The 12,955-nt window shown below is 49.3% G+C and overlaps 6 protein-coding genes across 6 annotated transcripts; 4 read left to right on the forward strand and 2 right to left on the reverse strand.

The window, feature by feature from the left end:
• Positions 1-304: 304 nt before the first annotated feature.
• Positions 305-3,367, forward strand: TRIVIDRAFT_123103 (uncharacterized protein; the record flags this gene model as incomplete). The annotated part of the gene is made up of 7 exons (XM_014105036.1): positions 305-607; positions 656-848; positions 914-1,930; positions 2,045-2,156; positions 2,235-2,423; positions 2,541-3,024; positions 3,095-3,367. Coding segments are annotated over 7 exons (2,571 nt in total), but the record flags the coding sequence as incomplete, so codon positions are not given.
• A 972-nt stretch (positions 3,368-4,339) lies between these two features.
• Positions 4,340-4,948, forward strand: TRIVIDRAFT_35357 (uncharacterized protein; the record flags this gene model as incomplete). The annotated part of the gene is made up of 1 exon (XM_014105037.1): positions 4,340-4,948. The coding sequence occupies one exon, from the start codon at positions 4,340-4,342 to the stop codon at positions 4,946-4,948; it is 609 nt and encodes a 202-aa protein (XP_013960512.1).
• Positions 4,949-5,518: 570 nt separating this feature from the next.
• TRIVIDRAFT_86324 (uncharacterized protein) lies at positions 5,519-6,752 on the reverse strand (the record flags this gene model as incomplete). Its single annotated transcript, XM_014105438.1, has 2 exons — positions 5,519-6,341; positions 6,409-6,752. The coding sequence occupies 2 exons, from the start codon at positions 6,597-6,599 to the stop codon at positions 5,882-5,884; spliced, it is 651 nt and encodes a 216-aa protein (XP_013960913.1).
• Positions 6,753-8,438: 1,686 nt separating this feature from the next.
• On the reverse strand, positions 8,439-9,235 carry TRIVIDRAFT_17868 (uncharacterized protein; the record flags this gene model as incomplete). The annotated part of the gene is made up of 2 exons (XM_014104646.2): positions 8,439-8,981; positions 9,071-9,235. 2 exons carry the CDS (start codon positions 9,233-9,235, stop codon positions 8,439-8,441), a joined length of 708 nt encoding a protein of 235 aa, XP_013960121.1.
• A 482-nt stretch (positions 9,236-9,717) lies between these two features.
• TRIVIDRAFT_35468 (uncharacterized protein) lies at positions 9,718-11,895 on the forward strand (the record flags this gene model as incomplete). The annotated part of the gene is made up of 3 exons (XM_014105038.1): positions 9,718-10,101; positions 10,159-11,560; positions 11,636-11,895. 3 exons carry the CDS (start codon positions 9,718-9,720, stop codon positions 11,893-11,895), a joined length of 2,046 nt encoding a protein of 681 aa, XP_013960513.1.
• A 253-nt stretch (positions 11,896-12,148) lies between these two features.
• On the forward strand, positions 12,149-12,724 carry TRIVIDRAFT_35448 (uncharacterized protein; the record flags this gene model as incomplete). Its single annotated transcript, XM_014105039.1, has 1 exon — positions 12,149-12,724. One exon carries the CDS (start codon positions 12,149-12,151, stop codon positions 12,722-12,724), a length of 576 nt encoding a protein of 191 aa, XP_013960514.1.
• Between the last annotated feature and the right edge of the window lie 231 nt (positions 12,725-12,955).

Below are 12,955 nucleotides of genomic sequence, written 5' to 3' on the forward strand. Positions count from 1 at the left end.
TTTGAGACTTGAATGTATGTGACTACGGGCAGTGTTCTATTGTACGCCTAACGGAAAGCCCGAAGCAACGTGGAAGGTTAACAGCCAATGAAACTTGCACAGCCTTACTCCAGCCTGATGCCAAGCGAGCTGAGTGGCCTGCCATCGCCATTACTAGAGATAGAGTATTTCCCTATTCCTTGGAACTTCAATGATTCTCATGTAAATTGCAGGTCTTTTTATAAGCCATCTTGGAGCTTAATTAGCATTGTCGCCACGAAAGAGCTCACGGCCAACGGTAGTAAGTGCCTGCAGAAGAAGAAAGATGCCATTGTGCAAGAGGGCCTCTTTGGAGGCGCAGCGCATGATGCGAGAAGCATTCATGGAGCTCGAAAAAGTCATCATGGTTTCCGATCGAGCGCAGCTGAAGAATGTAACGCTTGAAGATGTTCAACAGGCTGCTCTCCAAATCGAAAAGCAGCTTGCAGCAAGTCAGTCGCTGCGAAATATGCGAAGGCTCGCGCCTTTATTCACCGGATTGGAGCACTATTCACAAACGATTGAAGTTTTATGCAACGGAACGCCGTATTTACCTTGGCTGTGGGCACCGATTAAGCTTATATTGAAGGTATTCAAAATAGCCAGACATGAGTGATAATGCGCTAATAAGTCCCAGATATCTTCCGATTATATCGAAGCCTTTGAACAGATCATCAAGGTCTATAGCAGGCTAGCTGAGCCATTGGCCAGGTTTAGCCTCTTTAACCATTCATTCTCAAACAACATAGAAGTCCAGAAAACTTTGGCTGTATATTACTCCGACATTCTCAAGTTTCACGGTGAAGCTTATAAGTTTGTTCGACGAAATGGTAAGATACCGTACATTCAGGTATCTCTATCATATAGATTCATGTTAATTTGGAGTGCTATTTAGCTTGGCAAAGACTTTTCGCTACGTCGTGGGGGCGCTTCCAACGGCGGTTCAACCACATATTTGCCGATCTAAAAGCACACGAGGATCTCGTTGATAAAACAGCCATTGCCGCAAACCTATCCGAGTCAAAAGATATGAGAGAGAAACTCCAGGATTGGAGACAACAAGAAATCAACAAATTAAAGCAAGAAGAGGAAGACCGAGCGAGTAACGAGTTCCATGCCATCTTGAGTGTCTTAAAGGTTGATGAGACTCATCAAATTAAAGTGTTTGATAATCTCGTTGCTGAGGCAAATCAAAATCCCGGAAGTTGCAGCTGGATACTCCAACAGCCGAAGATTCAATCATGGGCAAGATGCGACCGTGCTACTCAATTTGCTGTGATGCATGGCTGCGTTGGGAGCGGCAAAAGTGTTTTGGCTACACAAATCCAGAATTTTCTCCGTTCTTCAGATCATTCTATGGTAGCGTCACATTTCTGTACCTACCTTTACCCTGAGTCGACAAATTACAACTTCATAATACGATCATTGATGATACAAATCATGCGTTCGGATCCCGACCTCATCACACTTTCGTATGACTGGCTTGTACTGAAGAGGAAAACTCCAAACAATGCGATACTTGAACAACTTCTACGCCTCTTAGTCGAAGCTTTGGGGGCCATGCCGTCTCAACAGAAGGCCCTCCATGTTGTTATTGATGGGTTAGATGAATGTGATGGCGGTACGGTCGCTGATATTGTAAGAACTCTCGACAAGCTAATTGCTACTGCTTCATCCTCCGGCACGACTGTTCTCAAGGTGCTCTTATGTACTCAGATGACACCTGCAGTTGCCAAAGTTGTCAAGAAGAAACACCAGATATCGCTGTCTAATGAGAGAAATCACTTGAACAAGGCTATCCAAGATTATACCTTGCGGAGGATAAATACCATTCGGCCAAGCCTCTCTCAGTTACGCATCACTGATGACGATGTGGCGGCCCTGGCATCTCGAATCACGCAGAAAGCAGATGGTAAGTTCTCGTCCATTAAATCTATCTATATCTACTAGGTCTATCCGTATATACTAGATCTATCCGTATTCCACCTCGCTTTTCTTTGTTTGAGCTAATGCGAGCTGGTACCAGGCATGTTTCTCTGGGCAAAGCTCGTCATGGAGTATATAAACACAAACCTTTTTCACCATCGTGATGAGATATTGGAGGCTGCCCATAGTCTTCCCCGAGAACTTGGCAAGTTGTACGTGAGCAAACATACTTTTGTTTTACCAAGTGTTTTTCTTTTGGTATCCGTCGCCTGACACCAAACTCACTTTAGCTATGGACGAATATTGTCACAGATTATGGCCAATTTCGACGAGAGATCTGTCCAGAGGATTCGTGCTGTCTTCAGTTGGATAGCATTTGCAAAGCGGCCACTCCGCTCAGCAGAACTATTATCCGCCTTGGCGTTCGACGCCGGACATGAACAAGTGAATGAGCTCGTCCCGGCTTATATCCTCGATAGGTGCGAACCTCTCATCCAAAAGCAAGTCGACTCCTCTTATTCGTTTATCCATATGTCAGTTAGAGAGTATGTTCATCCAATATCTAACTAGGAGATATCAAGCTAATTTTACGACAGCTTTCTCCAGGACTCAGATAGTGGATTCCTAATCACGGAGAACGAATCACGAAGGCGGCACGGTCTAGCTACCGTTCGTTGCCTCTTATCTAGTCAGCAAACCTTTGACCCTTCATACTCAGAGGCTAAAAGAACCTTGAGAATTCTTCGAGGACTTCACGGTTTTCACATCTACGCCACCGAATTTTGGGTCGACTACCTTTTAACAGACCTTAAATTTGATCAATCTTGCTTTTTCAAGTCCAATTTCTTTCAGCTATCTTGCCTTCTAGTGGACAATTTCACAGGCGCGAAACCCGACTCGGAAGCAGTAGACAGTGGCACCTCAGATCCCTGGCTTGCCTTGATACGACAAAATCATTACCCTTTGTACAAATTAGTCAAAATGATGCTCCTGGAACAAAACAAGGGGACGCTGGAAACGGTATCCACCTACGGTACAGATTCTACACCTCCAGATCGCCCTTTTCGTTCATTACTAACGGTATCATATGTGTGTAGATGACACTATCCAGCATAATGTTGCGGCAGACGACATCATTGCTTTAAATAAGAAGTATCAAACGATGATTCGAAAGATATTAAACTATTCCACCTATCCAGAGGTCACCTTCCAGGAGCTCGAACAATTCAAACAAAACTTCCGGACCTCGGCATTTACTTGCCGACTCCAGTCATGTCCACATGCTGCTCTGGGCTTTAGTAATCATGACTGCCTCGTGCGTCATGAAATGGACCATCTAAAGCATGTTTGTCGGGTTCAGGGCTGTCATTACCCAGTATTCAACTCGGCAGGAATGCTGAAGAAACATGAGGCAATGTATCACGCCGGTAGCGAACAAACAGTGGTGCGAAATTCGATCAGGAAGCATCCCAAAAGACAAACATCATCTCCCCGCCAAGACAATCGTCCTGCTTTTTCAGTTAACAATGACAGACCTGATTTATCACGGCTTAATTTACCAATGAATGATGTTGACTCCCCATCACCACTGGCTCCACCGCCCATAATAGCCCCTGATGCCGATCTTTTGAATGGGGTTTCTTGGCCCACAAGTTTTGATATAGATGAAAGTGGACAGCAGGCCCAAGAACAGACACAGCAGACACAGCAAAAGAACCAGCCATCGCACTCTCTTCCCTCGAACTATTCGAACCCATTCGGTGAAAGTTCAGGTCATGGCACTCCAAGTTACATGAGCAAGCCAAAAGACCTCAACCTGCAGCTACCGCTCCCCCGCAGGAAGCACAAGACTACCCGTGGACTGCATTCTGGTCTGCCATCTCAAGGGGCTACACCCTCGCCACAGATTGCAAAACATGTTAGATTTCATCTTCCTCGGCGAGCAAGGACTCCAGGATCACATCGATAAAAAACATACCAAACCTGAGGAGGATCCACTCAGATCTTTACAAGAGAACCTCGCTCTGGTATTGGGCTTAGAAATCGACGGCAGCGTCAAAAAGGAGCAGAAGCCTGCGAGTGGCGCCCAAGCCATAAGTGCATCCACGTCAAAACAAGGCCAAGGTTCCGGAAATATTGCAGGCACTATTCCCTCGCCACAGATAGCAAAAAATGTCTCTCCAAACATCGGCTGCCTTTGGGACACTCTGGAGCCCGGTGCCTTCTTCTGTTTTGATCCCGACTGTGCGATATTAAATCCCCCCTTCCCCAACGAGCAAGCACTCTGTGATCATATGTATGAAGAGCATGGCATGTCGACGGAGGATCTGGTCAAACTTTCGCAAGAGAAGAGCAACCTGGGCTATCAATTAACAAATGCTGCCCCTTCTGTCAAATGAGTCCCCAAATCTCGCTCCCGCTCCTGGGCGAGGGCACTGCTGAGGGTCCACAGGGCGACCTGCTCAATACATTCGATGCCACTGGTCAGCTTATTATGCCCATGCCAGGCATAACCCCTATAGTCGAGGAGAAGAAGGAGCGTAAGAAGCGCACCTACGATCCCAATGCCCCCAAGCGCCCCCTAACTGCTTTTTTCCTCTATATGCAACATGCTCGTTCCATCATCGCCATCGACCTGGGTGCTGATGCTCCCAAGGGAGCCATTCAGGTAGAGGGGGAGCTCCGGTGGGCATACATGGATCCCCGGGAGAAGCTGGGCTGGAGTAGCGCCTACCAGTTCAACCTGCGTCTATACAATGCCCGTGTTCACTCCTACAAGAACAGAAACTTCGATGCTAAGAATATGCCTGATGGGGAGGCGTTTATGTATGCCAAGGATTTCCACATCCCTATGCCAGAGCTCAAAGAGATTGCAACCCAGGCTAAGGTCCCCGTCAACGACAAAGAGACTATTGTCGAGCTGCTGCAGCAGGTTACCGCCGCCGCCTGTGACGGCGATGAGGAGGAGATTATGAATTCAGTATATGACATAGCCTTGGGTTAATTGTACTTTTGCTAGTCTCGGCCTGATTGAGCCATATCATTATTCAAGAGGTTTAGAGAAGCGCACAAATATGACAGTAGACTTGAGCTTGCTATGGAGTTCCTCAGTGGCACCTATGGCTCCTGGATTCCGTGCATCCGTTGTCTAGACTGCCCGGATATGCTCTTTAACCTCACTTCGAATGATGGACTACAGGTGCTTCAGGGTTTAAAGTCTCATCTGCGAACTCCTTCACATCAATTCCTACAGCGTTACGAGTATTAATGGTGTGTCTCATGGAATAGAGACTCGATGAAATGCTAACCTACTGAATTTGACCCACGTTCGATGTAGATGGCCTTACTCTAATATTGGCCGATAACCATGGGGAAAATGTCCGTTTTTTGTAGGGGAATATCCCCAAACTTTAATTTCATGTATCTAATATATCAACTTGTCCCTACCTTCATGATTCCGTTCGAGATTTAGTGCCCAGCTTTGGCGAGTATCTGGAAGCCCGGTACATTTCGTCGGACTCCCAAGATATCGCAAACAGTCTCACATATAAGCTACATTCAAAGCTATTCTTTTGATAAGTGATAAATGTATTGCAGACTTAATCCACTAGTATTTAAATTCATCATAAAACGATTGGGCGTTACAATATTAAGCACTAAATATATAAAGAGACATTCATTCAGGTCCCAGCACGATCAACCCCCAAACTAACGTGCCCCTGTTGTGGTATCATGATCGAGATCCTCCCCCTTGCGCGCACAAACCAAGCACTAAAACATTCTTTGCTGTATGTTCTTCTCCATTCATATCTTCATTCTTTTTTCTCTTTGAGTTTATTCTTCATGACAGATCGGAAATCGCTACCATAATAATTGCTGAGTAGAACCCGCAGGAGTTTTCTTTCTTTTCGTAGAGATAATGGAAAGGCATTCCTTCTTAGTAGTCGGTCTTGCCGCGGCGGGTGCGGTTCTTCTTAACACGACCAGCACAGCAGGTAACGAATACCAGAATAGTTGCAACGAGGGTCAAAGCGGCAGCGGCGAGAATGCACCAAACAGCAGGACCCCAGCGGGCATCGATGTTGTTGGGGCCCCTGGTGTTGACGGCGTGCTTGATGATCTCGAAGCCGGCAAAATCACATGCCATGGCGATGACTGTGGCGATAAAGGCCAGGGCGGAGAAGAGGGAGGCGACAAAAGAACCGAGGAAGCTGGTGCCCAGGCAGAGCAAAAAGGCCAAGAAGGTAAGACCAGCAGCGATGGGGTGCAAAATCAGCACTCTGGTAAGGACTCTGGCGGCATCACGGTCGTTGTTGGAGAAGGTGAGCTGGGTGACCCGTGTGATGGCGCCGGTAGCATCGTAGCCAACGTGGGCGCTAGTACAATCATCTTTTCCACTATAAGATGTCAGTTTCCTATTGATGGAGGTCGTCTTAAGCGATGGGAAGCAGAAAAAGCACGTACTTTGAGTTGATGATACAGTACCCAAACGTGCCATATGTTATTCTGTCTACAGTGCTGCTGCCACTGAAGTCGATCTTCAGAATAGAGAGGTTGTTGACCACCGGCGAGGTAACCGACACGACGATAAGGAGTGCAGTGGCAGCAAGCAGCAGCACTGTGCCGAAGTAGTGAAAGAATGTGCCGACACCCATGATGACTGACTGTGCTTGTTGATTTGTTTGGATATCTTCAGGCACCCGGTAATAGTACCACTGTTTGGCTGAGATGATATAAGTGACAACCACGAGTGAATCGAGTTGAACCAAGATGAAGAAGAAAACGAGAGGTATTGGATGGGAACAAATAGCAATGGTCAAAGCAAGGAGGAAAGGGAGGGAGAGTGTCAGCATATAAGCCAACGCATGGCTTCTGTTGTCTCACAAGGGTGAGCGGCCGCCAACAGCAGTTGGGTGCCACAGGGCGGCGACGTCATGAAGACGAACGAATTAGACGTGACTGAGCTGCCAAGCGTGCTTCTGCCGGCTTTTGGACTCTGTCCACGCGATGAACATGGCTCGGCCGTCTAGATACGATGCTTAGACCGATCCACCCCGGTCTAGCACATGTTGGTGCCGGCTGTTGCTCAATGAGAAGCAACGCGAATCACTTCCTAGCGTGATGCCACGATGTGTACTAGTAATGCACTTTCTTTGTTCTGGCCTTGTATTCGCTCTGTATGTGCAGTCCAGACACGCAATGGCATGACCATACACGCATGTACCTACACAGGTACTCCGAAGAACACTCACACAACATCGGGGCACCTTCATGTACTCCGTAGATGGAATCGCGATCCTTGGCCAAGCGCTCCTTTCCGACATGGCGCTGCTCCGCCCGGCAAGTGTCTCGGACCAACCATGGCACGGTAGAGCATACGACCCTGGTCTCCTGTGCAATAAGGGAAAATTCCAAGCAATCTGTCACGGCCCGTCCAAGTATTCCACCTGCTAGCCCACTCGGGCCACGGCTGAGCCTTGCAGTTCACAAGAGCTGCGGGTGACGTAGCGAGAGTGGCTGCGCTACCAAATTGCTGCCCTGCTTGGAGCCACAACATGGGTCTGATTCCCCAAGCCAAGCCCGATTCGACATGGGACAGGGGCCTGGTGTGTCTATCGTGTATGTAATGTCCTGCTGTGGCCGCGCTGGCCCAGTGGCATCGCGGCCCAGGATGAACTTGAATCAAGCAAGCAGAGGTACACTTCGACCTCTCTTTGTCTTTTGCTCAATGCCCTCTGCGCCTAGACGCGAATCCTTTCACGCTGAATCACTCTCCCTATCGTGAGACGAATGAGGTGAGACACAACAAGACAACCAAACAGCATCTGGAGACGATGCGCCACTCCCCTGACCACGACGACGGCGTGATGGGCTGTGCTAGCCGCGTTGGATGGCTTTTGGGTGACGTAAGTCGAGATTCTCGTCTTGGCCTCGCACATCCCAGTCCCTTAGCCCACCTGCATGGCCACCTCATCGGCGATGGACCGGGTCGTATGTTCTAGATTACACATTTTTATGCGCACATGATGATGAAGTAGATGTAGCACCAGTTGCACTCAGGCAGCGCTGTGCCGAGACGGGGCCAGAACAAGGAAAGTTGCAGAGCTTGCGCAGATCCATCATCATCAACTTCTCAATTAGGTACTGGTTCATCCCTCATACTGTCTTCAACGTTGTTTTCTGTTCCATTTTTGGGAACACTCAATTTGCTCTCGCCCCATCGCGCTTGGCTGATGATGTTTGTTTCCCTGCCTTGGCCTTGGAAATTAATGGGCGTCACCTTTGAGACAACAATTTCCTTGAATGGAGTGACATCTTGTGCGACAACCAGCCTCTCGCAATACCGCCTTGCATCCATTGTCGACGGTGAATTGGGCTATTTCAGTCATGTCGCATTCATTGTGGGATAACGGCCGGCATCGTCCTCCTCATCGTCGTAGCTTCTGTCGCAGTTCTCTGCGTATGTAGTAATAGCGCAACGGGATCTCGCTGGCTTACTCAGTCGCGTCCTTCTTCATGCGGCTGGGAAGCCATTCCTTGATCTGCAGCCTCTTCGCTTTGCGCTCTTTGCGCATTTTCATGCCGCTAACCATCCAGTGCACAAGCCCCTCGCTAGCTATACTCTTGGGCAGCGATTGCTTTAGCGTCGTCGCAATGAAGGATTGGTCTTGTTCGTAGCCCTCGTGCCAAAAGCCGTGCAGCGGTGAGCCAGCCATGGCAAATCTATGATTGTACTCGGGCGCAGGGAAGATCTCCAGCTTAAACTCTCTCTGCCCTTGCTTTAGATCCTCTTCCCGTCCCTGATCCTGTCCCTGCTCCGGTCCGTCAGACCGCGAGTTCGCGCCGCTCGTCTGCTGCCCAGTTATTGTCGGCTGCATAGTACTGAAGCTCTCGGGTTCGTCTAGGTCCGCAACGTAGATATCTTCCACGGCGCTGCGTGCAGGCTCCGTGATCTTGTATGTCAGAGGGCTGCTAGCTATCAACCTCTGGGCGGTCGTAGGCTCTTTCGTTATTGATACAAAGTTGGCGTAATAGCCCTTTAAGACACCCAATAGAGCGTATGGTTAGATAATTCTTTTCTTTTCCCGTATCATACATATACGCCATCCAATGGATTGGGACCTACGGGAGTCATCTTGAAGCACTCGACAGAGCCATATTGTTCCAGCACCTGCAGGACTGAGCGACGCTCGGCGAAGGAGATTGGCGTTGGCGATACGAGCACGCGAATCGATCTTTCGCGGAGTGCCCGATCCCGTATCTGCCGGGCTGCATTCCCGACAGCTGCCATGGAGGTGAGATATGGAAGCTTTCAAGAAGGCGAACGGGGAAGAAAAGAGAGCATTGGAGATGCAGCCTCGTCCATTGTAAAAGGCTAGCCTGATTGTTGGTACTTGACAATCCACCGGAATAGTGCACTGAACGGAGTACCTTCTTTAGTGGGCTGTGCCGCTAGCTGTCGGCCCGGCACAAGGCTGTCGAAAGAGCAGAAGCTCCGTCAGGTCAGCTCCTTCAACTCTAGGATCTGGACATCACAGCTTTGCATTCATACAATCTCGCTCCAGTACTTGTGAAACTCGCAGATTTGCCTGCTATAACTTTTTAATCGCTCCTCCATGGGATTCTAACCGATGCCTTCAGCTCGCTGACAGACAATCGGCCGGCGCTCTCGCCTTTTCCACCCCGACTCATCACCTTGACTGCCAGCCAACGCCTTCTGCGATCACGATTCCCACGACCTCACCTCCCACGAAACGAACATTTAGATTCATCATGGCAACTCCAACGCCCATGAGACATGCGCCCTCACAGCAGGGCCGCACACCGTCGCATCAGGGCCCGACGCCATCACAAATTGCCGGTGCAACGCCTCCCATCTCGACGCCCTTCTCCAATCCCGCCCACGCTGCATTTTCGCCTCGTGGACAGCGAGGGTCGCCACAGCAGGTGAAGAAATCGCCTGCGACGTCTACATTGATGAGCCAATCGGGCATGGGCGCTCTGAACTTTGACAGTCCATCAACTGCCGCCGCCATGGGAGCATTGGGCATCGGCAGTAGCTTTGACATCGTCGGCGGACTGGACACGCTGGGCGTCGCATTTGCTACTGAAGATGACAAGCTCAAGAGATTAGATAATATTCTCAAACTTTTAAACGTTCGTGCGCCTCTCCTTCGCCGACATGAAGCTCCCTAAGCTGACACGCCATCATAGCAAAAGAAAGGCTTCGTCAGTGAAGCTGGCCTGGAACGGCTTGCCCAGCGCCTTGGCCTTGAACTCTTATCCGAGGAAAATACCGCTGCGGACGGACGCAAGAAGAAAACATTGGCAATTGCAGGCTCTGCAATTTCTGTAGACATAGTGCTGGACAACAATATTGTCCAAAATGTATCGTTAGCCTACCATGGGTCGGCAACCTCGGTTTCCAGCCAGATGGAGGCTGCCAGTCAAATCTTGTTGGCAGACTTGAAGCTCGGTCCTAACCAGAGTCCCCTAACAAAGACTCTGGATAAGTTTGCATACAATTTTAGTCATATAGCGAACCTGGACAAGCTCAGCGTTATCCCCGGCCTCGACTGCTACGAGGCACTGGCCGGCATCTTTACCAGCTTAGAGAGATTGCATCACTGGGACATATCGAATTTACGAAAAGAGCCAGAGATGGCGAGCAAGTCAGATCAGTACCTAACCCTAGCTGCTCTGTGTACCAGGCACGGCTATCCCGTTATGCATGCACGAAACAAGGTCGGCCTCGCTTTGCAGTACTGGAAAGAGCTACGATTCGTGCCTCCTTCAGATAACAAAATATCGGCGTCTTCCGAGAGTGAGGAGAAGGTCTGGTCACTTCTACTTGACTGTGCGCCTATTGAAACACTCGGCTTGTCGCCCGTCAGAGTGTCTGAAGACTGGATCTCCAAGGATGTGGTGAAGCAGGACCAAGAACAGCAAAATCAAGCACTAGAGAACATCAATTTACCCATCCTTGATTGGCAAGAACCAGAGAACATCTCGCTCCCTTCTTCAGATGAGAACAAGAACCCTGGCATGGATGAACTGTCTATGCATCTCTCGACGCTGCCCCAAGTTACGTTTACCGTCACGTTTGACCCGCCCGTCATCCTTCCGCAAAATGATTGCATCAGACTCTACTCCTATGTCAACGCCACGCCGCCCAACCCAAGTCCGTCGGGCGACTTTGGCCAGCGTCCTCTACCTCCCCCAACATTCGATGACTTGTTCTTCCCCGTATTAGCTGGGAGCAAGCAAGATCCCAGCGAATCAAGGACGATTACGCGCTTACGTGACGTTCGTGTTTTCGACCAGCAGGGCAAGTCGTTCATCAGGAGCCACCATAACACGCTCTTCATCTACAAGCCGATTTATTCTCAGGAAGTGACAGAAATGGCCTTTTCACATCCCCGCCAACTCATTGAGATGCTTCCTCTCCTTCGACAGTTCGCTTTTCTTTCCATATTGCTGAACAATAGCTTCGGATCGGAAACAAAGGAAGGCTCGCCCAAATCGGTCAAAGCCACATGGGCCCCAGCTACTACTAAAACGGTCAAGGATGAGCTGGCAGCGTTCATGGCATCAAGCGATGATGAAGGACAAGATGGTGGAGAAAAAGAACAAAAGGTGAAACAGGAAGCAGAGCCAGAAATCGGCAATGGCGAAAAGGGAAGCGGCCAAGATATGAACATCGATGTCATATTATGGGTTCATCCATCGCCATATCTTCAGGTCGTCTTCCCTGTCAAAGGCTCTACCATTGACATTACGCTTCGCATTCTAGAAGGCGGCGTGGTAGAAATTGTCAACGAAAACATCATTGAACAGCAGACAGCAACTGGTAAGGGTAAGATGCTCAATAGAGAGGATCTCGGAAAGGTGCTTGAGCGGCTCGAAGATCTGTGCAAGTGGGCTGAGTGGATTCGCACGCGCCTTTGTTGAACTCTTAGATCGCTGACGATGAATTTGATACCCTTTGAACTATCCGTCGTCTTCTTTTTGGTGTTCCACCACGTGTTAAGGGAACGAGCTTGACCCCCTTTGTTCTTGTTCAACATGAGCGTTTTACATGTCTTCAATTGTTCGATTTTCTTTCCCCCGTCAGATGCGCATTCATGTACAGCTGCTTTATGGTTCACGGCGCAGCAATTATTCTTCTTTTCCAGACAATTCTACTTCCTATTTATACATCACGATGCTCCTCCTCTACAATTCTTCAACAACACAGCAATCGCTATCACAACCACAACTATACTCGACAGCCAAAACCAGGACGACATCTTCTCCCTCCAGCAAAATGTGCTTTTCAACTCCCCCAAGGCCTACCTCCCTCCCCCCGAACAAACCCCTTCCCCCTCTCCCCCGCAAACCCCTTACTCGTCTCTCCGAGCGCCCCGAATCCCCAACCCCTTACTCCTCCCAAAACTGCAGATGCCGTCGCGACTCAGACACTCTCCCACCAAACTCCCACCAGCTCAAGAACCTCGCCATCAACCACTACCGCCACATCGAGGTCCATCCCGCCCGCGGCTCCGTCCCCGCCAAGGTCCAGTACTGGATCAGCGCAGACGACGTCCTCAACGACCGCCTCAAGGAAACAAAAGTTCCGGCCGGCCACTGGCCTAAACTCGTGCAGCTCGCAAAGGACGTTTGCGGTGAGCGCAGCGTCAATCCGCAGAAAGAAGTGAGGATACTCACGGCGTTTTATTCTCCAGATGAGGAGATGAATGTGGAGATGAAGGTTGAGTCAAATCCTCCAAACTCGGAGTAAGCGTTGGATGGCAAAGGGCCGCTGGTTTTGCTGCGATACAGGAGATTGTTATGCAACATCCTAAGTTGGCTATCCACCATCCGACGTCTCAAATTGGAAAATAGAAAGCTACCTTACATAGCTAGGTAGCGATGATAGCAGATACTAGAGGAATATATCGATAGTAGCAGAAAGTAGCGATAGTAGCGGATACTCAAGGAACTCTGTATTTACCTGTGTAGTGATAAACCA

Source organism: Trichoderma virens (assembly GCF_000170995.1).
Source record: "Trichoderma virens Gv29-8 chromosome Unknown TRIVIscaffold_2, whole genome shotgun sequence".
In the NCBI taxonomy this organism is placed as follows: Eukaryota; Fungi; Ascomycota; class Sordariomycetes; order Hypocreales; family Hypocreaceae; genus Trichoderma; species Trichoderma virens.